At 48.8% G+C, this 27,385-nt stretch overlaps 2 protein-coding genes across 2 annotated transcripts in view; both read right to left on the reverse strand.

The window, feature by feature from the left end:
• Positions 1-104: 104 nt before the first annotated feature.
• On the reverse strand, positions 105-23,177 carry LOC135260228 (GON-4-like protein). The gene is given in 31 exon segments (XM_064345442.1): positions 105-1,432; positions 2,044-2,146; positions 2,939-3,131; positions 3,440-3,560; positions 3,876-4,172; positions 4,728-4,871; positions 5,930-6,127; positions 7,294-7,460; positions 7,761-8,001; positions 8,265-9,764; positions 10,229-10,345; positions 10,552-10,702; positions 11,179-11,329; positions 11,584-11,761; positions 12,622-12,708; positions 13,124-13,310; positions 14,109-14,166; positions 14,169-14,226; positions 14,482-14,522; positions 14,779-14,880; positions 16,338-16,548; positions 16,637-16,816; positions 17,640-17,753; positions 18,132-18,227; positions 18,422-18,472; positions 18,678-18,728; positions 18,931-19,005; positions 20,078-20,319; positions 20,473-20,601; positions 21,229-21,500; positions 23,022-23,177. Coding segments are annotated over 30 exon segments (5,613 nt in total). The 5' UTR covers positions 21,488-21,500; positions 23,022-23,177; the 3' UTR covers positions 105-1,321.
• Positions 23,178-25,440: 2,263 nt separating this feature from the next.
• The window catches only part of LOC135260400 (integrator complex subunit 3-like), a 27,304-nt gene continuing 25,359 nt past the window's right edge, over positions 25,441-27,385 (reverse strand). The window contains exons 28-29 of the mRNA XM_064345614.1: positions 26,768-26,921; positions 25,441-26,463 (exon numbers count right to left, since the gene is read on the reverse strand). Of these exons, the coding sequence (XP_064201684.1) occupies positions 26,386-26,463; positions 26,768-26,921 (232 nt within the window). The 3' untranslated portion in view covers positions 25,441-26,385. The remainder of the gene's footprint in view (positions 26,464-26,767; positions 26,922-27,385) is intronic.

A 27,385-nucleotide genomic window follows, 5' to 3' on the forward strand; every position in this document is an offset into this window, starting at 1 on the left:
GGAACATTGCCGGAAAGCCGCCTTGCTATTGGTTACAACGGCCAGTGGTGATGAGATGTAAACAGGACATGGATTCCCATCCCTGTCAGTCATGGTACATCCAATTGTTCTGCAATTGATTCTAGCTTGCTTGGTGTCAATAATACTATCTTTTCCTAAATTGGCTACATTTACGTTCCATGGATTCAGGCACTTAATCATATAAAACGATAGTTCCTGGTTATATAGAAAAACTGTTCAACTCACAAAAACGTAATTCCATAAATGATTTGTTAAAAGTGGCTAAAATTTGTTATAAACAGTGGTTTCTGTGAGCAGTCCATTTCCTTGAATTGTTTTCCATCATAATCTGACAAATATCCCTCCATAACATGTTACCAAAACCAGTTTGTGTGAGTACATAAAGATTAAATGAAAAACAAAAAACTCAAGCTTTTGTTTAGTAAAAAACATTTTCTCAGTGGAGCATTTTATTCAACACCCATATTTAGAGATACGCATATCTGTATTTATTCTGACAAATAAAAAACAATACAAAAATATTGCACTGTAAATAAAGGATACTGTAAGGTCATAAACCCAATTCTGTATATACAACAAGCACAATAAGTTATAATACTGTACTACTGTACATCTGGGGGTAAGTTGATACTGAAAGGCTAATTTGGCATCTTTTGGATATATTACTAATTATGTATGATTTAGAAGGTACTTTCTAAACTCCCTGCTACAATTATTCAGTGTTCTGGCCCAATTAAATTTAAGTTCAACCCCTGTCTTCAGCACAATTTGCCGGTCAGTCAGTTCTTCTGTTATTCGGTACCCTTTTTGGTGTTTTTTTATTGTTTATTAATCACAACTCTGCCTATAATAGTATCTATAACATCTGTCAGATCCTCTGACCTTTTGCATCAGCTTCTCATCAGAAACTAATTTCCTGTTCAAGCCACTTATGCTCATGTTGTTAATAAACTAGTCTACCTTCCAAGACCAGCCCTGGAAAGGTTATTGTGTGCAATTATTCGCACCGCAGAAAGAGCAGTGCAGACGTAAACATAATCATAGTCGATCTATTCAGTTCTGTGGTCTCTGCAACTTTGGGTCCGGAGGAGGTTCCAAAGCCAGCGGCCGGTCTGGTGGCTTGCCCCAGGTCTAGTCGGGTCTGTATGTTGGTGTTGCTGGGATCCACCACTCCAGTCTCCTCTGGTTCTGACCCAATACACATCGGCTCGGTCTCTCCTGTACCGACTTCCCCTTTGAAGACCACTGCATCCAATGGGGGGGGGGGGTGTCTCTGTAGGTCCAGCCCTCCTGGTTCTGTTCAGTCCGGCTCGTCTTCAGAACCGGACAGCTCGTCCGGGTCGCCGGCCTTGTTGCCGGGCCGGGCGGCGCTGTGGAACAGGTCCACGAGCTCCCGGAAGCGCAGGGAGACCTGGGAAACCGCACAGAGATCCGTTTATAAACACTCCAACACCGATCCCTTTCATTGGCTCAAGTCAACAGGAACTTGCACTGGCTCACTCATTGGTCCCTCATATTTTTTATTGCTAACTTTATTTAAACAGGGCCGATTGACTGAGCACACATGCTCTTTAACAGCAATGCCCTCTTTATTGATACCCGCCCCGCTTAGTCTAACCTACACGTCTTTGGATTGTGGGAAGAAACCAGAGTACCCGGAGAAAACCCACACGGACACGGGGAGAACATGCAAACTCCACATAGGAAGGCCCAGGCCAGGATTCGAACCCACGACCTTCTTGGTGTGAGGTAACAGTGCTATCCACTGCAAAAACCATGTCACCCAATTTATTCTTGCATTCACTTCATTTATTCTTACTGCCTCTGTTGGGGGACCTCTGTACTGGCTCTATTACTGGCCATTCAAGATAATAAGCAGATTTCAGCAAATGGGAATGTATGCATCTGTATAATGGCTGTAGGTCTTGTAAATATGTCAAACCGTTTCTGGCAAAAAGCTGCCGTTTTAATCCAGTGCACTCTCTGTCCAATGAACAAAGAGGATATTTTAATATCTTTCACCTCATTGGCTGTCTTGTTCCCAAGCTGAGTGGATACAGCCTGGAATGTTCTCTGATTGGCTCCCTTCCGCTGGCAGGCAGTCAAGATTATACGGTCTGCTTCCCTGTCACCCAAAACACACACACACACACACACACACACACACACACAAAGATATTAAACCAAGTGCAAAGTGAACATTAAAATTAATAAAAATACCGGCAGTAAGCCTCAACTCTGTTATAAATGCCTCTCGTGGGAGTTCCCATGTTACAACCAGCAAAGTCACTTAAAAGTAGAGCGCACCTTGAGTCGCGAGCTTAAAAAAAACACAACAACCGTGCCCATTATGTCAGAAGCCTATTGGGCCCCAGAAGCATCACACCTGGCACCCTCTCAGGAGCACAGGAGGAAAACAAGACAGCCGTTCACCACCCTGTGCTCATTAATAACACTGACGCCGACTGCAGTGAGGCACAGGTCACATACATCACAAATACATTGCACTGCTTAACGCTAAGCGATGTATCGCATTACAATACACTGCAGGTTATACAGTTATACAAGAAGTCGGCAATTCACCATTTGTGTCTTGTTTTATTTGACTTTATTATTTACTTATTTGGCTCTATAAGAGAAAAGGATTACCTGCACACTGCTTCTGAATGCTCTTAGTCAGTGTTACAAAGAGACGATTCGACCAGCATGTCTTTGTCAGGTATCTTTATCTCTTATGGGTTTTTATATTGTTCCTGTTGTTATACCTTGTTGTACGTCGTCTGATAAACGTCTGCAATGCTATAGTAGTTTTGTTAATATCTGTTGCCCTGACAGTCTATCTTTTAGAGTGCCATTCTCAGTTTACTTTGTTGGGAATACTCTGTATATGGATGGGGTGGGTGGAAACGGCTAGTACCTGGTCCAGAGGATGACCTTCTGTCCTGTGGGTGTGAGGGACACGTTTTTGGCACAGACAGGGGGGTCGGGGCTGGGCAGGGTCCGGTGTGCGGCTGGGGTGTTACCGCATGCATCTCCAACTCCTCCAGCCTTCCCGCTCTCTCGCTGCCTGTCGTCTTCCTCAGGCTCCTCCTCTTCTTCACATTCTTTACCTTGGGAGAGAACAAAAATGTCAAGAAATGATTTCAACTCCCTCTTGCGTCACCCCGTGCCTAGTTACCACCTGATCGTTCTCGCATCACCACCTCCTTAACCCTCTGAAGTGCAGGTTCTTTGGAATGTTTTTCATTCAGAAGTTCTGCATCAGTGTTCTAGAACTCCATTGCTTTCAGTCACCAGCAGCGATTGTTACATCAGCATTAGAACGTTCAGTTACGAACATTCTGATCACGCATTTGTGATGTCACACCTTAAAGGGTCACAGAGTTCTCACCAGGACACGGGCCATTTATCTCCTTACCTCTCTCCCTCCTCTCTTCCTCCCTCTCCTCCAGTCTTTCCTGTGGGTGAGCTGCTGGAGGGGGGGTGCTGGATTCAGGAGGCGAGAGACCACGCCCCTTCGTAGCCCGGGAGACAGAGCCCTGATAGAGGAGAGAGTACAGAATAATACTTATTTACTATTACAATATTAGGGAAAGTATGCCCAATACTAGACTCACATTGACATGGAAGGTGTGTTCTGTGAATTTGGCTGTTTTCATTCAAAGTGAACTCACTCAGATAAAAAAAAAGAATCTTTCCACATACAAAAGATTAATGGTGTTAAATGCTTCCTTGTTTCTCTTCTTGGTTTGAAATTACAGTCCAAAGGCCACACTTGGTACGACCCTTCTGACCAATCACATTCCTCCACATGACAACCCGCCATTAGCCTCCTATTATGCATCGCTCCTAACCTTGCGTGTATTGCGGCAGCCAAAGTTGCCCTTCTTCCTCCTCCGGACCGTCATTGGTCCAGCTTTGTGGGGCTCCTCCCCTTCCTGTGAAACAGGAAGCTTGTCCTTCTTGCGCTGACCTCTGGCCCTTGTCCTACTCTCCTGTCCTTCAGTTGTCCCCTCCCCTACCTCTGAAAACGGCACATCTTCCAGATGAACTGACTGCGAGGAGGGTGTGTGGAGCTCATCAAAGAAATCCCAGAATTCACCCTGAAGATGGGTGTGGTGTTTGAGCATGGAGGCCATCTGAGTTTTTAGCTGGACAAGGGAAAAACAGAACAAAAACAAAAAACTTATTTTGGACAAGGTTTCCACAATATTTTACATTTAAAATTTTAAGATTCAACATTTCAAAGATCTCTAGAACATCGTTTGTCAATGGTACAGCGTGGTAAAAACTGTCAAAACATGTCTTCTAAAATCGAAAATCCAGCACCCAAACTGTACAAGATGTGTACAGCTACAGACCTAGGGGTGTTTTGCAATGGAAATTCAGTGCCTTTGAATTTCAAATATAAATCAGAGCAATCTCACAACCCCGCCTATTACATTTACAGGGTATATGTATCAGATATGTGTCTGTAGCATTTTAATAGGTCTAGGATTTACTCTGGATCTGTTATATGCAAAATGTTGGTGTCATATAAGCCCATGTGGGCTGGGCATCCATGTGATGCATGACACAATAATAAAATTCATTCATTCATTCATTAATTCATTCATGTACAGCGGGAACCCCGTTTAATAAGAGTCCACAGACACTTTTCCCACAGACTGCAGAGCGAGGACTTCACACAGCGCCCCCTGGTGTACCTCTCTCAGACCTGCGGGGCTGAGGCCGGGCCCCTCCTGCAGAGCGCGCACTATCTGGCGGTAGTGGGCGGGGCTTTCCCCAAAACTCATCTCCAGCTGCCGCAGGAAATGGCGACTGCGCTCAAAAGCCTGCTGCTCAGCAAGCTGGAGCGAGGGAGAGAAGAAGAGAGGAGGAGGAGGAGGAGGAGGAGGAGGAGAGAGAGAGGGGGCAGAGAGAGAGAGGGAGAGGGAGGGAGGAGAGAGAGAGAGAGGAGAGAGAGAGGAGAGAGGGGAGAGGAGAGGGAGAGAGAGAGAGAGGAGGGGAGGAGAGAGAGAGGGAGGGGGAGAGAGAGAGGAGAGGGGGAGAGAGAGAGAGGGAGAGAGAGAGAGGGAGGGGGGGAGAGAAGAGAGAGAGAGAGGGGAAAGAGAAAGAGAAAGAGAGAGAGAGAGAAACAGAGGGGAAAAGCTAAACACAGATGCTTTTGCATACAGCCATACACACAGTCATACAAAGCACTAAATCGTACACATTAACAAGCTAACATTTAGCAATTTATCCGTTTTTACCCTTCGATTTTTAGCTTTTCACCACATTTTTAATTTATCCTGGAGTCACCACCACTCTCAACTCAACCGCCATGCCACCCGCCACTGGAATGGACAAGCAGAAGCGAGAAACTATTTTGCGCACTACAAGCCACAGATCTTGTTAATAAAGAATAATGCATTTTATGCACCTTTAAGGGTACCCAAGGACATATTTATAAAATGGTTATGGAGGTTTGCAGGTTGCAGGTTTGATTCCCAGGCAGGACCCTGCCGTTGTACCCTTGAGCATGGTACATAACCTTAGTTGATGCGCCTGTCTTAACGACTACTTGTATTTTCATTTTTTTTTTTTTTCCATAGATTGGGTGCCGTTTCTTGTAGTGTTAATAGTTTACCATCAGGTCCAAGTTGAACTATGGTTGTCCCTGTACTTGGCTAGCTCTCAGGTTTCGATATTGTCCGTTATGGTTATACACTTTGTTGTACGTCGCTCTGGATAAGAGCGTCTGCCAAATGCCTGTAATGTAATGTAATGTAATAACCTGCGTTGCTTCAGTATATATCCAGCTGTATAAAAATGAGAAGGTTTTGCAAGCTGCTTTGGATAACAGCGTCTGCTAAATGCCTGTGGTGTAGTGTGACGTAAGATAAAGAGCAGATTATGGGGTCAGTACCAGGCCACACTCCCGGGCCTGCTCGGGCCTCAGAAAGGCGGCAAAGTCCCACAGCAGGTCGGGCCGGTCCCTCAGCACCAGCTTCAGCTGCTCGAAAAGCTCCACCGAGCTCCGCCCCTCTCCCCCCTGCTCAAACTCGTACAGGACCCTCAGGAACTCCTCCACCTTCCCCGGGACGCCCCGCACGGCCGCACAGACCTGGGGGAAAACAAGTTGGGACAGAGGTTTCCCTGGGTTTTAAAACTGCTTTGGCGCCCCCCACTGGTCAGGAGGTCAAACACTGTGACCGTTAATGAGTGTATCTGCATGCATTGGGGTAACACTGCCCGACATATGCAACATGTTGCAGGTATTGAGCCCCAAGCTAAGAGGTGTTCTATATGACAAGGTATTGTAGCGAGTCACTCTGCCAGCAGAAGGATATATTCCCGACCTTAGCTTGGGCACCCCTATATTAGCTATTATAACACCAGATGGGGGATATGTTGTACACTTGGGTTCAAATAACGATTAGAAATACCCCCCTTTAAGAAATCTGCAGGAACTTTTCTGGAGCTTACAACTGCAAAAGAAACATTTTTATTTTTGCCAATGTTCTTTCGATTTGTTGAGCGTCTCGCTTCGCAACGTTTTGGATTGTTGAGCGTTTTGATGATAATTCTCTAGGGTCCAACATGATTTTGACCCTAACCCTGCATTGGCATTACCATCAGATAAAAGATGTGTCCTGACTCTGCATTGGCATTAGCATCAGATAAAGGATGTGCTCCTGATTTGTGTTAGCATTAGCATCAGATAAAGGATGTGTTCCTGACTCTGCGTTAGCATTAGCATCAGATAAAGGATGTGTTCCTGACTCTGCATTAGCATCAGATAAAGGATGTGCTCCTGATTTGTGTTAGCATTAGCATCGATAAGGATGGTTCCTGATCTCTAGCATAGCATCAGATAAAGGATGTGTTCCTGACTCTGCGTTAGCATTAGCATCAGATAAAGGATGTGTTCCTGACTCTGCGTTAGCATTAGCATCAGATAAAGGATGTGTTCCTGACTCTGCATTAGCATCAGATAAAGGATGTGTTCCTGACTCTGCATTAGCATCAGAGAAAGGATGTGTTCCTGACTCTGCATTAGCATTAGCATCAGAGAAAGGACGTGTTCCTGACTCTGCATTAGCATCAGAGAAAGGACGTGTTCCTGACTCTGCATTAGCATTAGCATCAGATAAAGGATGTGTTCCTGACTCTGCGTTAGCATCAGAGAAAGGATGTGTTTCTGACTCTGCGTTAGCATTAGCATCAGATAAAGCATGTGTTTCGGATTCTGTGTTAGCATTAGCATCAGATAAAGGACGTGTTTCTGACCCTGCGGAGGTAGGCCCTGGCGAAGGCCATGTCCTTGCTCTCCCTCAGGGGATCACTGCTCAGTGTGTCATCATCGTCGCCGACCAGCAGCGGCTTGGACGCGTCCCCATCGTCCAGCTCCTGACGCCCACTGCATTTCACGCTAGTGCGGAGGCGGCGGCCATTGCCTGGTCAAGGGGGGGGGGGGTGTTAGAGAGGAGAGGAACAGACAATGTAACCAGGGGCAACACAGGCAAGGATTTCTATGCCGTTAGACTGGACAGAGCCACAAACAGACAAACACAGGCAGTCACACCAGCATTTGCCATACATAATTTGAGATTTCAATAACTCTGAAGTTGAACTGGAGCCTAAAATGAAGTTCCAATTTTCTGGGCAGTCACAATTACATCAATTTACACACATAGATAAGAATTACTGCGTAAGTGCTAAGCAGGGCGGTTCCATCTCCCTGACCCCATACTGACCTCTGCTTTTGCCAAATCGTTTCCCTCTGGATCGAGGCGCACCGCCTCCAGCAGCAGACTGGGAGGCTCCGCCTTCCCCTGGCCCCTCCCCCTCACGCATCCCCGCCCTCTCCTCAGGATTCTGGGGGCCGGAGGACGAGGGCGGAGAAGCGAGGGAGTTTGGGGAATCGCCGTCGTCTGTTTCTCCCGCCTCAGACTCCCTGCCCTCTGAAGCCAGCATGCTGAGCTTCTCCATGGTCTCCTGGAGAGAGAAAAACAAAATGGAGTCTCACACACAACACACAGATGCAACAGCACAGCCGCTGCATGCTTATTTTATTAGTACCATCCAGTAACGTTTAACAGCAAGTACACTAAAGTACTAGAGCAAGCTCATTATGCTAGCCAACAACCGAAGAGCAAATTCTATATTCTATATGCAGGCTACATCAACAAGAAAAACAAAACCTTAAGAATTTAACCTAAAACCTTAAAAATAACTTGAATTACACTTGCGCTCCACACCTGCAGCTCTGGCACTGACAACAAGGACTGCTCGGACGCTGGCGACATCACTTCCTCTTCCTCGCTGGCGACGTCATCCAGCCCCTCCCCCTCCCGCTTTCTCTGGGGGCTGTGCTGCGGGGTGGAGGTCAACAGCCCGCTCCACCCCTCTCCTCCACCCTCCTCCGCATCCATCTTCTCCAGGGTGCGTGGACTGGGGGCGGGGCTCCCCGATGACTCCGACAGGGCCAAGAGGGGGCCCCCGAAATCTCCCGCTTCCGGTTCCTCCTGGCCGTCGCATTCTTCCTCTTTCTCCTCCTCCTCCTCTTCCTCCCATCCCTCTCCTTGCTCAGCCCATTCCAGCTCAACCGTGCTGATTTTGGAAGAGGTGGGCGGTCCCCTTGTGGGGGTCTCAGCAGGGCTCTCTTGGGGGTCCCCCGGCTCGTTCTGGGCCCCTGCCGGCACACTCACGCTCACCGGCATCCCGTCCGCAGTCGCACAGTTTTGGGGTAAGAGGAGGACGTGGGGCGCGGCGCTGGGGCCGCAGCTTACCAGGGCGTACTTGGGACCCCCCGCAGGAGCGGAGAGCGTCCGGCGGGGACCCGAAGGGGGCTGATTTTGGAGGCCTCCCAGTTTGGGGCCCACTGTGCCGCCATCCGCTTCCCCGCTCGGACCGGGGAAGAATGCTCTGGGCTTTTGGGGGTTACCAGGGTGAGGCACTCCATTCGATACGCTGGGTCCTCTTCTAACGGTCCTCCCCGGGGGGGGCGGAGGGGTGTTCTCTCGCAGAGGGGCGGGCAGCAGCGGCCTGCCGAATTTTCCAAGCAGAGCGAGGGGGGAGAAAGGTAGAGCGACGCCCTCCTGTGGCGGAGGTGGGGCCTCACTGACAAAACCAGCCAATCTCTCGCAGGAAGGGGCGGGACATACGACCGCAGTGGCCAATGGGGCGGTCACGTTGATGATGACGGTGGGTGGGACGCCGTGATGGACAGCCCCCGACTGACCCGCTTCCTTTGCGCCGCCCGACGCGACCGTCGCCACCCCCGCCCTCGCCCTCGCCAGTCCCTCCGGCACGCGGAGGGCGCCCCCTGCTGGGACGGCGAGGACCTGCAGGGCCTGGGGGGGCAGGGGCGGGGGCGGAGGTTTAGCGGGCGCGGGTTGGATGGGAACCATCTTACTGAGGGCTTCGCGCAAGGGGCCACACTTTTCTGTGCACGCAGTCCTCCCCTCTGCTGCAGTCGCACCTCCGTGACAGCAGGGGGCGATCTTGGCAGCAAGGCAAGGGTCAGCTCTGTGCCCTAAAACCAGCCAAGGGTCAGGCACGGGGGCGCAGCCTGCCTCCACGGAAACGGGACGCTGCCGCCTGAAGCCGAAGGGGTGCAGGGTGAGGACCGGGGGCAGCGTGGGAGGATAGCGTGTGTTTGGGGGAAAGGTATAGGACGGTTTGGCAGGAGGAGGCGGAGCTTCCAGCGGGAAGTGGTTGTAGTCCATCACTGCCTCGTGAATATGGCGTATGCTCTTCTGCAGGAGGGCGAGAAACAGACACGTTCATCGCACACAGACTTACTTTTATTGTTTTTATACTGTTTTTATTTTAAAACACTTATTATTACACGCCTTTGCTGAATTGCTCGATTCTGATTGGTCACTTCTGGCATTCTACTTGTCTGACAACGAGACAAGGTCATGCAAACGGCGACAAGAATATGCAAAACGGTGACGAGAACATGCAAACTCCACACAGGCCGGGATTTAAACCAAGGACCTTCCCGCTGTACTACCCCCGCATTATTCAGAACCAAAAACAGAACAAATATCATGCTGTTAAACCTATTTTATTCAGTTTCTTTTTTTTCCGTTCTAAAATTAACATGAAGTTCCCTGAGTATCTACTACTCAAGGACTTAGCATTCATTCCTTAGGGACCATGTTTACTTCATAGTGCATCTCTGCTCAAAGCAAATTAGTCACAGGCGGCTTCTCACCCGCAGCCACGGGGGCATGCCGGTCCCCTCCCTTTCCACCGGAGGGCGCTGTTCACCAGGCTTCACTTCACCACACGCCAGTGTCATGGGGGGAACCATCTTCCGCTCAACGTAGAACTGGGAGCCAAAGGCAGGGGGGGGAGGGTTTAAGGTGTGACACGGGGGCAACGGGAGAACTGAAACCACTAACAAGCGGCAGTGCGGAAACCGCGTGGAACTAAAATCAGCAAAAAAAAAATACAAAAACAAGGGGGGGACCCTTAACAACGTGGGACACTTGAGAACGTGACTTCCTGTTGGAGGGGGAAGCTGAAGGGGCGCACCTTGATGACGTTGTCACGGGGACGGCGGTGGCACATGTTGAGGACGTGCTTGCGGAGTTGTTTGGGTCCCTTGCCGCGGATCAGGTACTCGCAGACCAGCTCGTACGGGCTCCTCGTCTCGCTGAAGTTCCTCAGGCCCAGCACTACCAAGCTGGAGAGGAGAGGAGCAGACTTCAGTCAGAGTGTGTGTGCGTGTGTGTGTGTGTGTGTGCGTGTGTGTTACAGCGCGTGTGCGTCTCTGTATGTGTTTTGCGTATGTGTCTGTGTGTGTGTTACAGCGCGTGTGCGTCTCTGTATGTGTTTTAACGTGTGTGTTAGAGTGTGTGTGCGTGTGTGTGTGCGTGTGTGTTACAGTTCGTGTGCGTCTCTGTATGTGTTTTAGCGTGTGTGAGTGCGTGTGTGCATGTGTATGTGCATGTGTGTGTGTGTGTGTGTGAGTGCGTGTGTGCGTGTGTATGTGCATGTGTGTGTGTGTGTGTGTGAGTGAGTGCGTGTGTGCGTGTGTATGTGCATGTGTGTGTGTGTGTGTGTGTGCGCATGTGTGTGTGTGTGTGTGTGAGTGCGTGTGCGCGTATGTGTGTGTATGTGCATGTGTGTGTGTGCGTGAGCATGCGCAGCAGTGTGTACTTGTCTTCCCCAGGGGTGTAGAAGGAGTTTGTGCGGGGCGGGTGCAGGGCGGGGTCCAGGCTGCAGTGGGGCAGCAGTTCGGGGTACATGAAGACGGGCCGGGTGGCCAGCAGCCAGGCCAACTGTGGAGGCAGCAGGGAGGAGGAGCGCCCTGCCCAAAAAGAGCAGGACAGCAACACTGAGCACAGGGGCTACACACACACACACACACACTAATATAAACACACACACTCTAATAAACACTAATAGTCACTCAATCGCTCACACACTCACTCACACACACACACTAATATAAACACACACACTCTAATACTCACTCACTCACTCACTCACTCACTCACGCACTCACGCACTCACGCACTCACGCACTCACGCACTCACACTCACGCACTCACTCACACTCACCCCCAGCGCGGTGGTCAGGGCTGTGGTGGGTTGGGTGCGGGGGCTCGGGGCTCAGGTTGACCTCCTGCAGCAGAGACAGCGCCCCCTGCAGGTTGCAGGCCCTGAACGCGCTGGCGAATCCCGGCTCTGCGGTGCCCCGTGCGCGCTCTCCGCGCTCGGCGAACGACTCCAGCTCCGACTGCGCGAGCGAGGGAGAGGGAGAGGAGAGGAGGAGGAGAGGGAGAACACACAGAGGAAGGAAAGAAAAATGAAAAATATATGGATTTTTATTTACACTGTCAGTGCAGGCGTCTCGTTTCGCTGTGGCTGAGATGTAAATTTTCAGTCATTCAGTTAAAAATAATTCTCAAAGTGAATAAATCCTTCTGGAAGTTCTATGATACGGACGGTTGTCTTTGTTCTGCACCCCCTGTCAATTATACAAAAACTATTTTTGGATACGAAGCACTGCATGGACGCTACGTGAGAACGGCGCTTCGCATCAATGACACCGAGTGTCCAGGGCTGTGTTCCAAACCGCACTCTTGTATTCTGCCAAGAGCGTAAAGCAGGTGCGGAAGTAATAAAGTGATCAGGTGCGCTCCAAACTCCAAGAACGCAACAAGGCAAGAATGCGAGATTTCACCAGAAGTTCTTTTTGTGTTCTTGGGAGGACTAAAAACGCTCTGAAGCAGACTTTTCCATGCTTTCCCTTCCCAGCAGCCATTGCGTTTTCTGCTCTATATTTGAGGGCAAATGAGAGTTTTTTTACTCAGCCAAGAAAATGGAAGACAGAAAGCAGGAGGATTCTGTGTACAAGTCTAAGTATATTTTATTCATGTATTTTTGTACTGTCGAAGGTAAGAGGTCAGTAGTGTGGTGACGTCCAAGTACAAGTACGTACCAAACTGAACGGATTTTAAGCGTTCTTACACTCAAAAAGTGTAGTCTTTGTAAGCATACCGGAAGGTGCGTTCTTCCGAGAACACAGAACACAAGTACACAGTTTGGAACACTTGTTTGCTGATTGAGCGCTGCCTCCTACGCGTTCGTACCCACCAGGAAGAGGCGAGTGGTGGCGGCTTCACTCTGCAGCGCTTCCACTGGGCTGGTGAGCATGTGCACCTGGGTCAGGAGCTGGACGTGCTGTCAGGGGGAAAATAACATAAAATACAACCAGAGGATCACACTCTCAAAGACTGGAACCACAACCAATTTGGTAGCTGCAATTATTGACGGACCTGTGAGCTGAAAAGGTTAAACTAAGCGAGAGGTAAGGGTTTCCAGTTCAGCGGTTCCCAAAACTCGGTGCTGGAGTACCCCTGTGTCTGCTGGTTTTCGTTCCAACCATAAGTGAGATACCAGAATCTTAAAAAGCTGTACATTTTTCATAATGGGTGCTTTTCGTGTTTAGAGGGATTATTTACCCTCTTAAGCCACATTGTGTCAGAAATAGCTATGCATGCCATGAAGAACAATAGTCCACAGAACCACTGTTGTAGTCGATGAATTATAGACCATGCCTGCAGTTCTCCTCTGCGGTCACCGGGGGGCGCCATACCTGCTGGACCTGCTGCTGGAGCTGCGCTTTCTGCGCGTGGGTGAGGATGAGGGCGCAGGGCCGGCCCAGGAGCACGGGGCCCCCGCCCTGACTCTCCAGCAGGTGGCGATGGCGCCGCAGGGCCTCCAGCTGCTGCTTCACCGTGCGGTGCCTCTCCGTCAGCACGGCGGCCGGCGGGTCCTCGAACCTGCGGCCGAACAGCCGTCAGTCACCCCGCCGCGCCGGCAGGTTCCCCACGGCGACCGGAAGGCCCGCCCCCCCCGCGCTCGCTTTTCATTCTTTTTCATTTCCCTACTCTCGGCTGGGACAGTAAAACGAGCGTGAGTGTACGCGAGTGTGTGTGTGTGTGTGTGTGTGTGAGGGTGTGGGTACATGTGCCCGTGCGGGCGTGCGTGCGCGCACGTGTGTGTGTGTGTGTGTGTGTAGCTCTATAGTTCAGTGCGCTCAGTCTCCATTCTGTGGTGAGGAGGAGTAGCGCTGAAAGAGCGTTTCTCTGCCTCCCAACCCAAACAGACACAGCACAGCTCGACTGCTCCATCCCAGAGAGAGGCTGACCGTGTGAGTGAGTCTGTACTGAGCCTGTGCTGAGGTCTGTACTGGAACTGCGCTGGAGGTCTGTACTGAGATTGTGCTGGGAATCTGTATTGAGACTGTGTTGGGAGTCTGTACTGAGACTGTGCTGGGGGGGTCTGTACTGAGACTGTGCTGGGGTGGTCTGTACTGAGACTGTGTTGGGAGTCTGTACTGAGACTATGCTGGGAGAGTCTGTATTGAGACTGCACTGGGAGTCTGTACTGAGACTGTGCTGCGGTCTGTACTGAGACTGCGCTGGGGGTCTGTACTGAGACTGTGCTGGGTGTCTGTATTGAGACTGTGTTGGGAGTCTGTACTGAGACTGTGCTGGGGTGTCTGTATTGAGACTGCACTGGGGGTCTGTACTGAGACTGTGCTGCGGTCTGTACTGAGACCCTGCCGGGGTCTGTACCGGATTGTCTGTGGGATGTTGAAACTGGGCGCCTCCTGGGGTGGTGTCTCTTCTTCCTCTCCTCCTCTTCCTCATGCCCTTCTTCATCCTGCTCCTGCACTAACAACTCATCCTGGAACTGCCAATGGGGGGGGGGGGTGAGCGAGGTAAACGGAGAAATATAAAAACAACGCACAAGTTTCTGCAAATGAGCCAAATCATGTGAGTTTACTTTATTATTTATTGAGCTTTCCATACACATTTGCCCAATAGGTTACCTGCAGTGCACTGTGGGAAATGAACTGGCACTCTGCTGAACTGAAAGTCATTTGATGAAAGGCTGTGGGTAGGGGAAATGGAGTTAGCGTCCAAAACCACAGAGACATTTACTTACCGTTTTAAAGAGCTCCTCCATCAGATCGCTCACTTCCTTTTCTGGGAAAGAAAGGCAGAAATAGAGAGAGAGAGCGAGAGTAAGCCTTCATCTCGAAGAAACGCCAACTGACTGAAACTACTGCACTTAAATCTGCTCTTTTCCAAAAAGCTGACATTCACCAGCGACTCCTCTCCGAAACGACCTGAAAGCTTTGTTTCTTCGCACCGCGGATGACTCAGCTTTGAGATCTCGAAAAGAGCACTGAAGCTTTTAAAACCAGAAAGGAGCCGACCGGCCGTCGCCATGGAAACTCACTGGTGATGCGAACGGCCCGGTCGTTACGGTAGTCCTCCAGGTCGGGCTCGTCGATGTCCGCCAGGAAGTTATACTCAGGGTCATCGTCGTCATCGCCCTCCTCTGTGTGAGTGAGTGAGTGAGAAAAAGAGAAAGAGAGAGAGTGATGTAATTTTTAAATTAATTTTTGTATAGTTTTCTTAATTATTGTTAAATTTTATATTCACTGCTTCACCAAATTTACACTAGACATTACACCTGCTAACATACACAAATACCACGCACACACACATATTTGTACTGTTCATATGTTTATTGTTTGTTGTACCTACGCTTTGGCAATTTGTATATATATGTACCTCATGCCAATAAAGCTTATTTGAATTGAATTGAATTGAATTGAGAGAGAGAGAGAGATGACTTCAAAACAACATAACATAATGAGGAGAACAAGGACATTCAGCCAAACAATTTATGTTTTTCTAATTTCCATTTATATCCCCACGGTTTACAAATAGAACTCTTGTAGTTTAGCCTACTTTGTTGATCACCTTTATGAATTTAAAAGACTCAATAAAATCACCCGAGTCTCCTTTTACTAAGGTTGAAGAGATTAAGAATCTTGACTCTTTCCTCATAGCTTTTATCTTTCATACTAGGAGACAATTTGGCTGCCCTTCTTTGAACCTTTTCCAGAGCTTCTATGTCTTTCTTATAGTACAGTCCCCAGAACTGCATACAATCCTCCAAGTGTGGTCTAACAAATGTACTTCCTTGGATTTATACTCAATATCTTTGGCCATATATCCCAGCATCCTATTGGCATTTTTATTGCAACAGCACAGTGCCAAGAACCTGAAAGGTTTGGATCAACCATTACTCCCAAATCTTTTTCAAATTGAGCACGTTCCAATGTTGGTCGTCCCATAAAGTAATCTTGGCCTTATGTTTTTATGTCCCATTTGTAGAACTTCACATTTAGCTATAATGAACTTCATGAATTTCATTTAAAGTTTCCACCCACTTTTGGATTTTGTTTAAATCTTTTTGTATTACTTTAGTAGACTCCAAACTATTAGCTGGGCCTCCCAGTTCTGTATATGCACTTTCAATGTCCTTATCAGATATAAACGAGGAATAGCAGTGGTCCCAGCACTGATCCTTGTGGGACTCCACTTCCCATAGTACCCTGCTCAGATTAGATCCCTCCTACTACTACTTAGTGTTCTATCCTGTAGCCAGGTCTAAACCCACTCTGAAATACATCCTGTAATTCCTACTGTCTTCATTTTGCTAATAGGTCTCTCGTGCGACACCTTATCAAAACATAAATGCAGATGGAGGCAGGTGAGCTCATTAAAACTGATTATGATCCCATAACCAGTTTCTCTCTCTCTACTGCTCATACTACTGGTGAGTGGGACCACTCCCACTCCATTACTCCCTAGCTCCTCCTGTTACCACCCAAGCCCCACCCACCCCATACCTCCCTAGCCCCTCTCACTATTACCCAGGCCCATCCCATTCATAATTCCCTAACCCCTCCCACTGCCACCCAGGACCCTCTCACTCTCACTCACCGTCGTTCTCCATATCAGAGGTCATCAGGCCCTGCAGCCAGTGGGTCCACTCCCTGTCCTCGGGGGCGGAGCCGCAGTCGTACATGTCCGGGGTGATGTCGGGGGCCCGTAGCTCCGCCTCCAGCCTGCCGAGCGGGACGTCCCGGAGCGTGCGCTTGGAGCGGGTGCGACAGGCCATCACGCTGGCCCCCTCAGCAGCACCGCTCAGAGCCTGAGGGAGACCGGAAGGCTTTAGAATCAGTGTTTGGGTGCCCGTATTTATTACCGTGTTGGGGGGGGGCGGGGGGTGCAGGCGGGACCTGGTAGGGCTCCAGGCAGATGGGACTGATGGCGAGCTCCTCCTCCACGGCGTGGAGCTTCTCCATGAAGCTGCACTCGGGCGGGGCCCTGGGGGGGCGCTGGGGGCCTGCAGGTTTCGGGGGGGGTGGGGGGCCCATGGGCACGGCCTCCACTCTCAGGTGCCTGGACTTGCGCAAGCGCTGGGAGTGGGGGGAGGGAACAAAGAGGAAGAGAGGCAGGGTTTGTTACCATGGACACCGCTGAATCATAACGCATCATCTCTGTTCTATTGTGTAAATGTGCTGCTGACACACTGTGACACAAAACAAGAAAAAAGAAGATTATTCGTGTAATTGGCCAATGTCTGCAACTGCAATACCAGGTAAAGGTGTGCCACTCAGGTATCATGGTGTATTCGAGGTTATAAGGTGGGGGTTCATCAGTGAAGCTCATGTGTCTGCCAGAGGGGTGTATTATCAGTTCAGGTGTGCTGAAAGGGTGTAATACAAGTGTGTCACCTGTGCAGGTGATCTGGCTGCTCAAGTGTGTCACCTGTGCAGGTGATCTGGCTGCTCAGGTGTGTCACCTGTGCAGGTGTCTGGCTGCTCAGGTGTGTTACCTGTGCAGGTGATCTGGCTGCTCAGGTGTGTTACCTGTGCAGGTGTCTGACTGCTCAGGTGTGTTACCTGTGCAGGTGATCTGGCTGCTCAGGTGTTACCTGTGCAGGTGATCTGGCTGCTCAGGTGTGTTACCTGTGCGGGTGATCTGGCTGCTCAGGTGTGTTACCTGTGCGGGTGATCTGGCTGCTCAGGTGTGTTACCTGTGCGGGTGATCTGGCTGCTCAGGTGTGTTACCTGTGCGGGTGATCTGGCTGCTCAGGTGTGTTACCTGTGCAGGTGATCTGGCTGCTCAGGTGTGTTACCTGCGCAGGTGATCTGGCTGCTCAGGTGTGTTACCTGTGCGGGTGATCTGGCTGCTCAGGTGTGTTACCTGTGCAGGTGTCTGGCTGCTCAGGTGTGTTACCCGTGTAGGACTGCAGCTCCTGTCCTCGTCGCCCTCGGCAACCATCCGGGCCAGGGCCCCTTTGCTGCCCCGTGGAGAGGAGGCAGTGCTCTCTATGTCACTCTCCAAAAACGTCTGAAACACCCCAGCATGCACCACAACAGTCACCACGGCACCGATGACACAGAAGCACCTAGAACACGCTTGGCTCACGAGCGACTACTGTTCCTGCATCCATAAAAGAATGTTTCTACACTGTCTGATAAAGGCTAAGACACAATTAGCATTCGCCTCATGATTAAACGCAGTTCGGTGAGCACATTTTGGCAATTTAATGGCGATTTACAGTTTGGTGAACATCTGAACAAGTCGGTCTAAAGTTAAGAAAAAATATTGAGTCCTGTTTCATAGTTCCACAGATGCTGAAAGATGATGTTATTAAAACACAACTGACTAAGCATTCAGGTACGCCGTTAACAACTACAGCCTAATAAAAGTTCAAAGGTGACTCACCTCCTCAGCCGTCTCATCCTCCTCGTCTTCATCGGGGCGGTACTCTTCATCGGAGGAGTCCTCTTCCTCAAGAGGAATGTCAACAAACTGGGGGGCCTGGAGCATTTGGGAGAAGGAAAGAGAGACACTGGGTCAAAACAAGTTTGTCCATATCCAATACTCCCTTACTTGTGTATGGGTGGTGTGCCTTTCAATCCAATATTACTTCTAAAAGTTCTTTCCGTTTCTAATGCAGAGTTGCACTGTGGGTAAAGCCACCCCCCCCCGGGCAGGAAGAAGGCAGGACACACCTTGTGCTCATTGGGTTTCTTCATTGGGGAGATACTCCAGGTCGGGATCACCTGAAAGACACAGCTTTAGTTAAACTCGAAGTGCACTGTCAGCGTCAACTCTGCTTGCAATCAAGCGTCTCTCGAGGCGCGTTGCATCTATGGAGCACTGACACAGAAATAAACACGACCGCAGCTCGTCTGGCCGCTTGCCGAGAGCAAAAGCACAGCCTCTGCAGGGGAGATGCTGCGGTCCCGTCACACGGGGGGAACTCACCACTCCTTTCTCAACCACTTCCTTTAGTTTGGAGCGCGTCATCTTGGGTTCCTGACGGAAACGAGGGAGAAGGGGGAAAAAGGTTTCCGAAATCATTAAATCATTCTCGGCTTTTGAGAACCACAAAACGTGTGTTTTATAAAATAAATTCTTTCACTCCTGTTAAAGTACATGAGAAACAACTGTGTGCTATTCCCCCCGTTCTCTGGAACTTTCCAAATTGAGGAGAAAGAAAAAAATGAACGAGACTCACAAAGACGGGAATGGCCTCCGTCTCGTTGATGGCGGCTTTCATCATGGCCACCACGTGCTCGTTAGTGATGACTTCCTGCGGGGAAAGGGGAGGGGAGGCAGTGGCGCAGTGGTTAAAGAAGTGGACTACTAACATAAGGGTTCCAGGTTCAATTTCTATTCACTTAACTCTGCTTAAAAGCACATAACAGCCACTCCAGTCCAGTCTACTCCAGTCCAATCCAGTCCACTCACACTTACACTTACAATGCAAGTGACTTTGAGTCTGCTAAAGGACCAAAGTGAAATTATGACTGACCAGACAGGAAGTGGAATGAGTGCTTGAGTAAGTGAGTGAGTCAGTGAGTGAATGTGTGAGGGTAACTGAGTGACTGGGTGAGCAAGTGTGTCAGTGATGGTGAGTGACTGAGTAAGTGAGTTAGTGAGTGAGGCTGAATGAGTGAGTGAGTGAGTGTGTTAGTGATGGTGAGTGAGGTGAAGTGAGTAGGATGGTGAGTGAGTGAGTGAGTGAGGTGAGTGAGGTGAGTGAGAGTGATGGTGAGTATGAGTGAGTGAGTGAGTGAGTGTGTGAGGTAGTGAGGTGAGTGAGTGGTGAGTGTAGTGAGTGGTGAGTGAGTGAGTGAGTGAGGTGAGTGAGTGAGTGGTGAGTGAGTGAGTGAGTGAGTGAGTGAGTGAGTGAGTGAGGGTGAGGTGAGTGAGTGAGTGAGTAGTGAGGTGAGTGAGTGAGTGAGTGAGTGAGTTGAGTGAGTTGAGTGAGTTGAGTGAGTGAGTGAGTGAGTGAGTGAGTGAGTGAGTGTGAGTGAGTGAGTGAGGCTGAGTGAGTGAGTGAGTGAGTGAGCTGAGTGAGTGAGTGAGTGAGTAAGGCTGAGTGAGTGAGTGAGTGAGTGAGTGAGTGAGGCTGAGTGAGTGAGTGAGTGAGTGAGTGAGGCTGAGTGAGTGAGTGAGTGAGTGAGTGAGTGAGTGAGTGAGTGGGTGAGTGAGGTTGAGTGAGTGAGTGAGTGAGGCTGAGTGAGTGAGTGAGTGAGGTTGAGTGAGTGAGTGAATGAGTGAGGTTGAGTGAGTGAGTTGAGTAAGTGAGTGAGGTGAGTGAATGAGTGAGTGAATGAGGCACAGGTGGCGCTGGGCTTGCTTCCCCGTATTGGACTCACATGGATGATGTTGCGCACGTTGGCGGAGGTCAGGTTGTGCTGGCGGGACTTGCTCTCCAGCTCCCTGTCCAGCTGGCTGTCAAACTCCACCTCAATCTGGCTCTCCTCCGGGCCCTCCGACTCCCCCTCCTGACCCGAGCCGGAGCCTTCGGCCCCGCCCTCCTCCCCGCTGGCCCCGCCCCGCTTCCTCTTCATCCCGCCCTTCCTCCTTCGCCTGCGCCGCCTCCCGCGCTGCTCGTCCTCTACGAACATGACAAATAAAAATATTGATAAATTACTGAAATAAATTAAATAATTATATTTATTCATCCAATAACAAGTGAAAGCAATGGATCAGGTGCACAGTGCCAATATCTGCCTGTACACACGCAGATAGTGATAGTGAAGGATCTCACCCAGGGTAATGATCAGGCTCATGTCACTGTCCTCCTGGGCCAGCAGAGGGCGCTGTGATGGGCTGCCTGATGGCTCAGGCTCCTCCTCATTTTGAGCATCACCTGGAGGCGGAGCTATGCTTGCCTGGCCTGAGATACAAATATTCAAAACATTTTAAGAGCACACCTCCATTTGAATCTGAAAACATGTTTACCCTGTCATGGGTTAAAATATAAAAATGAGAATTTAGGGAGGGATATTCAAATAGTGTATGGCTTCCAAGACAACACATTTGAATAAATTAAACCTTTCCGAGACACTGTTACAAACTCAAGTTCTTTCTGTGTAAAATAAAGCTAAACTCTTTCACACTTTCAGATATGAAAATTAGTCATACTAACGTAAATAAGGAAAACTAGCAACATAACAAATAAATGACTATTTCTTGTCAGGATCTTCATAAACACTGCTCTGTTAGTCTTTCTGAGAAAGAATACAACTCCATTTTTCATCATTTACTTATCGTATAATAGCATCGGAACACTAAACCAAGTACAACAATTGACTGGAGACCTTGTACTCAAACAGCAATATATTCAGTCTCGCCCACAATTTGTAGATGCAAAAACACATTTACTTACTATACATAAACACTTTAACGGAGTTTTCCTGCCCCTATCAGAACTCTTAATTATATTACCGGGCCTCCTCTGTGCTCCCCCTCTCCATTTCTCCCCTCTCCTTTCCCTCTCTCCTTTAGTGTCTCTCCTCCTTACCTGCAAGGACCTCCCCGCCAGGCTCCAGAGGTGGACACCTGAACCTGGCCGACCGCCGGGCAGGAGGGGGCACATCGCAGACGGTCCCCTGGCCCCTTTCCCCGGGAGCCGCGGCCGCCGCACTCTTATCTGTGTCTCCGCGCGGTGCATTGTGGGACACTGGAGGTCCGGTCTCAGGCTCCTCCTCCTTCTTTCTGGCTTTGGGCCTGGGAGGGCTCGAGTTAGGAGTGGCAGTTCGGCGCTTCTTGGCGAGGCTCATTGTCTATGCGTACCTGTGGACCCACAGAGAGAGGGAGCTCTAATTATGGACCAGCTACATTTTAAAACAGAGACACACAGGCATTCAGCAACTACATTCACAAAAGACCCACACGCAACATTTTAGCTATGATGAGACAATACGCACACTGCCTTCATACAAAATAGTGTAATGTGATGATAGCAGTCTAATATACCAAAAAACTAAGACCAGCTACACAAACGGTTTATTGCTAATAATCGTTTCACACTCCATTTACCATTCAATGATTATGCTAACTGCACTAAGTCACTAAGCTAATAGTAGTACAGTTTTCTCCAATTCGTAATGCTACATTGTTCCATATTTATGCATTGCTACATTGTTACTGGATATTCCATCGCCCCATCGCGGTAGAACTACTGCTTATTTAACCCTTATACGGTCTATGATTTGACCCACTTGAATGCAGCTGTACATTTTACGAGTCGATCTGGATAAGAGTGTCTGATAATGCAGTCTTTAGCAGGATTACAGTCATTACACCATAGTTAGCTATTTGTTCAGAGGTATAGCCCAGCTCACATACCCAGATCCCCAATCACACTCAACACTGTTGTTCTGTCCCACACTAAACACATGTTCAGGGGATTCACGTCTGTTGTCACTGAAAGACTGCGAGCGACAGGCGAAAACATAAGCAACAGCATTTACTGTTTAACACTCAGTATTTCTGAGAAAAACCCGTCATTTTCCGCTTATTATTATGACGTAGATTTATCTGCCATATGGACTTGACGGACAATGCCGCTAGTAAGACTGAGTTTATACTGCAAGAACAACAATAAACAGCGATTATGCATCCTGCTATAAACGTTCCTAATATCAAAGCATGAATCATAGGCCCATTCGTCAAGCAAATCCGTGTTCGATAACAACGTAATTAGCTACATCACACTAACGTGCAGAGAGCATATGTTATTATATTACATGTACGATACCGAAATCGCGACCTATTATGTATAAAATGTACAATATTGTTTAAAAGCAAACATTTCACATACACTAAAAAACGAACTTGTGAACGTAACAATACATAGCAGGCATGCCACTTCAGCAATTTGCGGCAGACTTAAACAAACCTTCCTACCTAAAGTAAAACTGATGGCGAACACTGTCGGATTGATAACATAGGATAGGAGCCTTGTATAGCCTATTGATCACTGTGTTAACGTAGCACAAAGCGGCCTACATCAACCAAAAAGCTCTGCATTTTGGCGTCTGAAAATGAAATATGCTGACAGTCTACAGTTACATTATTTACAAGGTAACGATATGCGATAATGATGTTAGCTAGCGATGGTCCCATTCGTAGTTCATCAGCTCAGCTCAACTCGCTTGGGTTAACTAACAGCAGAAGGCTACGTTGAGTGCTGACTACCGGTCAAAAGTGACGGCTAGACAGATTCAATTCAATTAATCAATTAATACAATCAGTGTTTACCAGTCGATTCTACTCGCCGGTTGGCTGTGCGATTGTAAAAATATTTCATACCCGCCAAGAAGTAGTACTCCCCTCCATTGATAAACAGTAACATATTTTGAAGTCGCACAATTTCCGGGTGTTGCACTTAAACCCTTCCCCTCGCATTGCCCAATCAAAACCAAGCTCCGTTGACTGTTGAGAACTGCTCACTCATGACAAGGCTATAGCTTGCCAATACTCACTTGTAGAAATACACATGTAATGTTTTGCTTTTCTGCCACGAATAACATATGAAAGTGGTTCTGTCGTAAGAGAACGTTTAGCCTATCTTTTTTGACTGAATTGGCCTAACGTGAATTTATTGTCCTTCACGTGTTATTAAAAAAAATCACTATGATATATTCACTATCTTAGTTTTTTCTTATGAAATCTGGCGCTTTTAAAATCGGTCATTTGAAATATAAGGCCTACTTTTTACTCTTTATAAAATGCACGTGGTCCTCCTCATCCTGCAGGTGTGCTCACCGTTCATGCTTCCTTGCGGTTGGCTGGCCCCGCGCCGACCGACGGACAGCGACCGGCAGAATCCAATAAATGCCAGTGACAAAACAACGTCCATATTATTTTTGAAATGTCTGTCAGGCCTGGTCGCAGTTAAAAGACTGCTTTTATCGAGAGGAAGTGCAAACAGAAAACAGTCTCTTTTTTTCTTTTTGGTCCTAGAAGCAAAACAGAAAAATGTATGCATCCAGAAATTGCGCTTTTGATGAAGACAGAAGTTCAGCTACCGTAAACTGCGAAAACAACGAAAACAGGTTCTTAGGATTACCATCCCTCCATGAAACCCAAAACTACGTGAGGAGTCGTCCAACCGCACTGCGAGATGTAGTTTTGACTCCTGACCGAGTTCTTAAGTTTACAATTCCGTCCTTCGGTCCACTCTCGCGACGGACATACAGCCCGCAGCCTCCATCTAATCCAGAGGTGTCCGAAATTGGGCCCCCTTGTTTTACCAGGGAATGGATACCGCGCTGTTCGCTCTCCCCCGGCCCAAGTCCCAAACGACCCAGGCCTACAGCGCTTTCCAACAAGGACCAGTCTAGCCCGACGACGCGCGCGGCAATGTCTCTACCTGTCCCAAAAATCACCACCCCGTATGGCTTCCAGGCCCTCGGAGAGAGCCCGGGCGTCTTTCGACGGGAGTCGTTATATTTCCCAGACAGAGCAAGCGCTCAATCTTCCGGCACGGGGAAGGGGAAGCTTCATCCCTTACGCTCCCCGTCCTGCCTCACGCCCCGCAAGCCCTCGTACCAGCTCATGGACACGCAACCAAATTCTGGAGATGAGGCCATCTTGCCCGCGTCTGAAGCCCCGGCGAAGCCGAGTCCCGACCACCGCGTCTCCGTCTTTGCATTGGCAAGAAGACGACTGCAGCCTCGGCTCAAGAAGCACCTGGCTACTGTAAAAACACTGACCCCCGCTTGTCTGAAGAGAGGACGCAAGGATGGTTGTAGCTAACGAGGGGCTGGAGAATAGACAGTTTGATAGCTACATTCATATTAATTGGTGCCGGTGCAAAATTAATTCTTATCCGTTTGTGCTTTGTTATTGTGCGTCAGGAAATGAACCTTATTTTACGTGCTCTAATATTTATGTCCACTTATTTTATTTTTTTTTAAATAAAGTTTTAATTCAGTTTAAAACAAATCTGTTTTTTATTGGTTAGCTCTCCTGCAGTAGGCTTACAGCTGTGTGTGGGTCCCAGAACACGGGGCCTTCAGATGAAGTCACGTGCGTGCAGGTGAAACGCCTAAGACTCGGGTCGCATTTTGATTATATCAAATTTGGGGAGAAAAGGGAGATCAGTGTGAACATTGCTAGTGTGGGACCTGATCCTACCTGCTCTTCAGCATGCATTCAAGAAAGGTGAAATTGCCTCAACAGTGAGCTTCACTCCCTCATTCTGCAACTCTTAACCTAGCCATACATTTTTTTCCACCTTTATTTTCTCATTCATTTTTCTGCCAATTTTGTATATCCACCACATTTTGGGAAAGCACATTCTAGAATGCATGACTTGACAATGCAACCAGATTCTGTTTCCGTTTTCTCTGCAAATGCCCCAGCTGAGCTGTGCCGTCATTTTCCTGAAGGACTGTACACCTTGTGGTGCAGGCTGACTGCAGTTATCTGGTTGGCCAATGAATGCCCTGCTGACTCAAATCCTCCAATCATAGGTGATGCTTGGCCAGCTGAGTGTTCCACTGTGGGACTCAAGGCTGCAGTCAGCACTTGCTTTCCAGACCCCCAGGAGCTGTCTCAGGAACTAGCACTTTAACTGAAATGTAACATAATTAAATTCTTTGCATAAAATTGATTCTAACAGAATTTACACACAGGAATTAAAAGTTTTTAAAATCTGTCCTCAGTCTGACCCACAACATATTTACAGTCGTGAAAATGAGTAGTATTTCAGACACAACACCACTGTAATTTAACATGTTTTATTTATTTTTTTGGCCTTTTTTTATTAATATATTTATGTTCTTTATATGAAAATAGGTCAGTAGAAAGAAACTGGTGTTTAAAAACCTCTCGGCCGTCACATCGTAAGTCCGTTTCTCTGTTGGTCGTTGTAGTCCCCTTTGTAATAAAATGAACCGACTGATTCCTGTGATGTCTCTTACTGGCCCACCCGTAACCATGGCGACAACCCAAACAGAGAGCATCATGATTTTTGGCTCAAATTTGCCCTCCTTTCCCCAAAACAAAAACAAAGACGACCTGCAATTTCCACTACAAACAGCAGCTTTGATCCCATTACCACAATATCCTGTAAAATTCATTATTTTTTTAAACCGGAAGGACTGTTTTCCCCATGAAAGTGTAACTATGTACCTGGCCACTTCTAGTCGACTCTCAGTTAAAAGCATTTTAAGGTATGAAGCGGTGTCCCCACCCCGCCCCAAGTCATTTGCCTGAACCAACACGAGGTGGGTCTCGAGGACCAGAAGAGTTCTTAAACTTCACGGAGCGGTAACGGCAGACGTCCGCACAGGGACACACCGCAGGAAGTGGGAGGGCGGAAACAGGGCACACTTCCTCTCCTGCCTCGTGAAATCTTGCTGCATGATCCCCTCTGCGTTGGCAGAAGCTTTTCAAGTCTGTCAGTCGAGTCTGTCCCTAAAAGTCTGTGCCACAGTGACTGGAGTTCTTTCGGCACTCTCAGCCCTTCCTCTTCCCAGCCACACCCACAGATGCAGAGCAGCCAATCAGCAGAGAGGGGTGGTGAGGGGAAGGTGGGGCATGTTTCCACGGCTGGTTTCCAGCCAGTAGCAGCAGCGGCAGTCTTGAGCGGAAGCTCCACCCCCCTCCCCCCGGTGGGCGTGTCTCCAGTGATGTCACAATGGCAGGAATAAGGGGTGGGCGTGCCTCAGTCGCTGTCCGAGCCCACAGCTGATGACCCTTTCCTCTTCCTCTTGGGTGCTTTGGGCTTGGAGTCTTCCTCTTCCTGTGATGAAGAGAAGACACAAGCTCGGAAACGGCAACGGACAGATAACTTCAAGCAGCTGCCACTACCAAAGAAATTAAAGCTGCTAGAAAAAAATGTATTATGAACTATCTCAACACATGCACATGCACACACAGGACACAGGCACGCACGCACACAAACACAGGACACACACACGCACACACAGGATACACACACGCACACACACAGGATACACACACACACACACAGGATACACACACACACAGGACACACACGCACACACACACACACAGGGGATCCACGGCGTTTTGGGGGAACCCACCGAGGCGCTGCTGGAGGCGCTCTCCTCCTCGTTGCTGGCAGGGGGCGCCGCGCCCTTGCGTGACCGAGGGGAGGACGCCGCCGCCTTGCGCCGTGTCTTGGGCGGCTTGGAGGAGTCCTCATACTCCTCAGCCAACGAGAAGAGGTCGCTGAACCTGGGGGGACCAATCACAATGCAGTCTTTTGCTTACACACTTGCTGTGTGACCACACTACGATTACCCGCTACACACAGATCCTGGATCAGCTTAGTTCTATTTCACATGGTAAAAAAGTTCCAGGATCAGGCTGTTGGGGGCAGAGATTGTCAGATTGTCAGCTGATATAGCCACTCAATAGATTACTGATAGTGGTCAATAAAAAATATTAAGGCAATTCACCAACCTTAACATATGCCTGAGACTCCCACTCTGGGTCTTATAGGTATACTACACAGGATTTCTTTCCTTGCTTTGCTCCAGTGTTTACAATCAAAAAGGCTCCTCCTCCATTATTAACCCCGCCTACACCCCCCAAGGTGACTAAGCTCATGCAAGAAAACAGCCAGCTATATCGTTTCGGGAAGAAACCTATACTTATACAGGATAGTAGGATTTCACGGCAACTGGTGGACTCACCCC

This window comes from Anguilla rostrata, chromosome 8 (assembly GCF_018555375.3).
Source record: "Anguilla rostrata isolate EN2019 chromosome 8, ASM1855537v3, whole genome shotgun sequence".
Taxonomy (NCBI): Eukaryota; Metazoa; Chordata; class Actinopteri; order Anguilliformes; family Anguillidae; genus Anguilla; species Anguilla rostrata.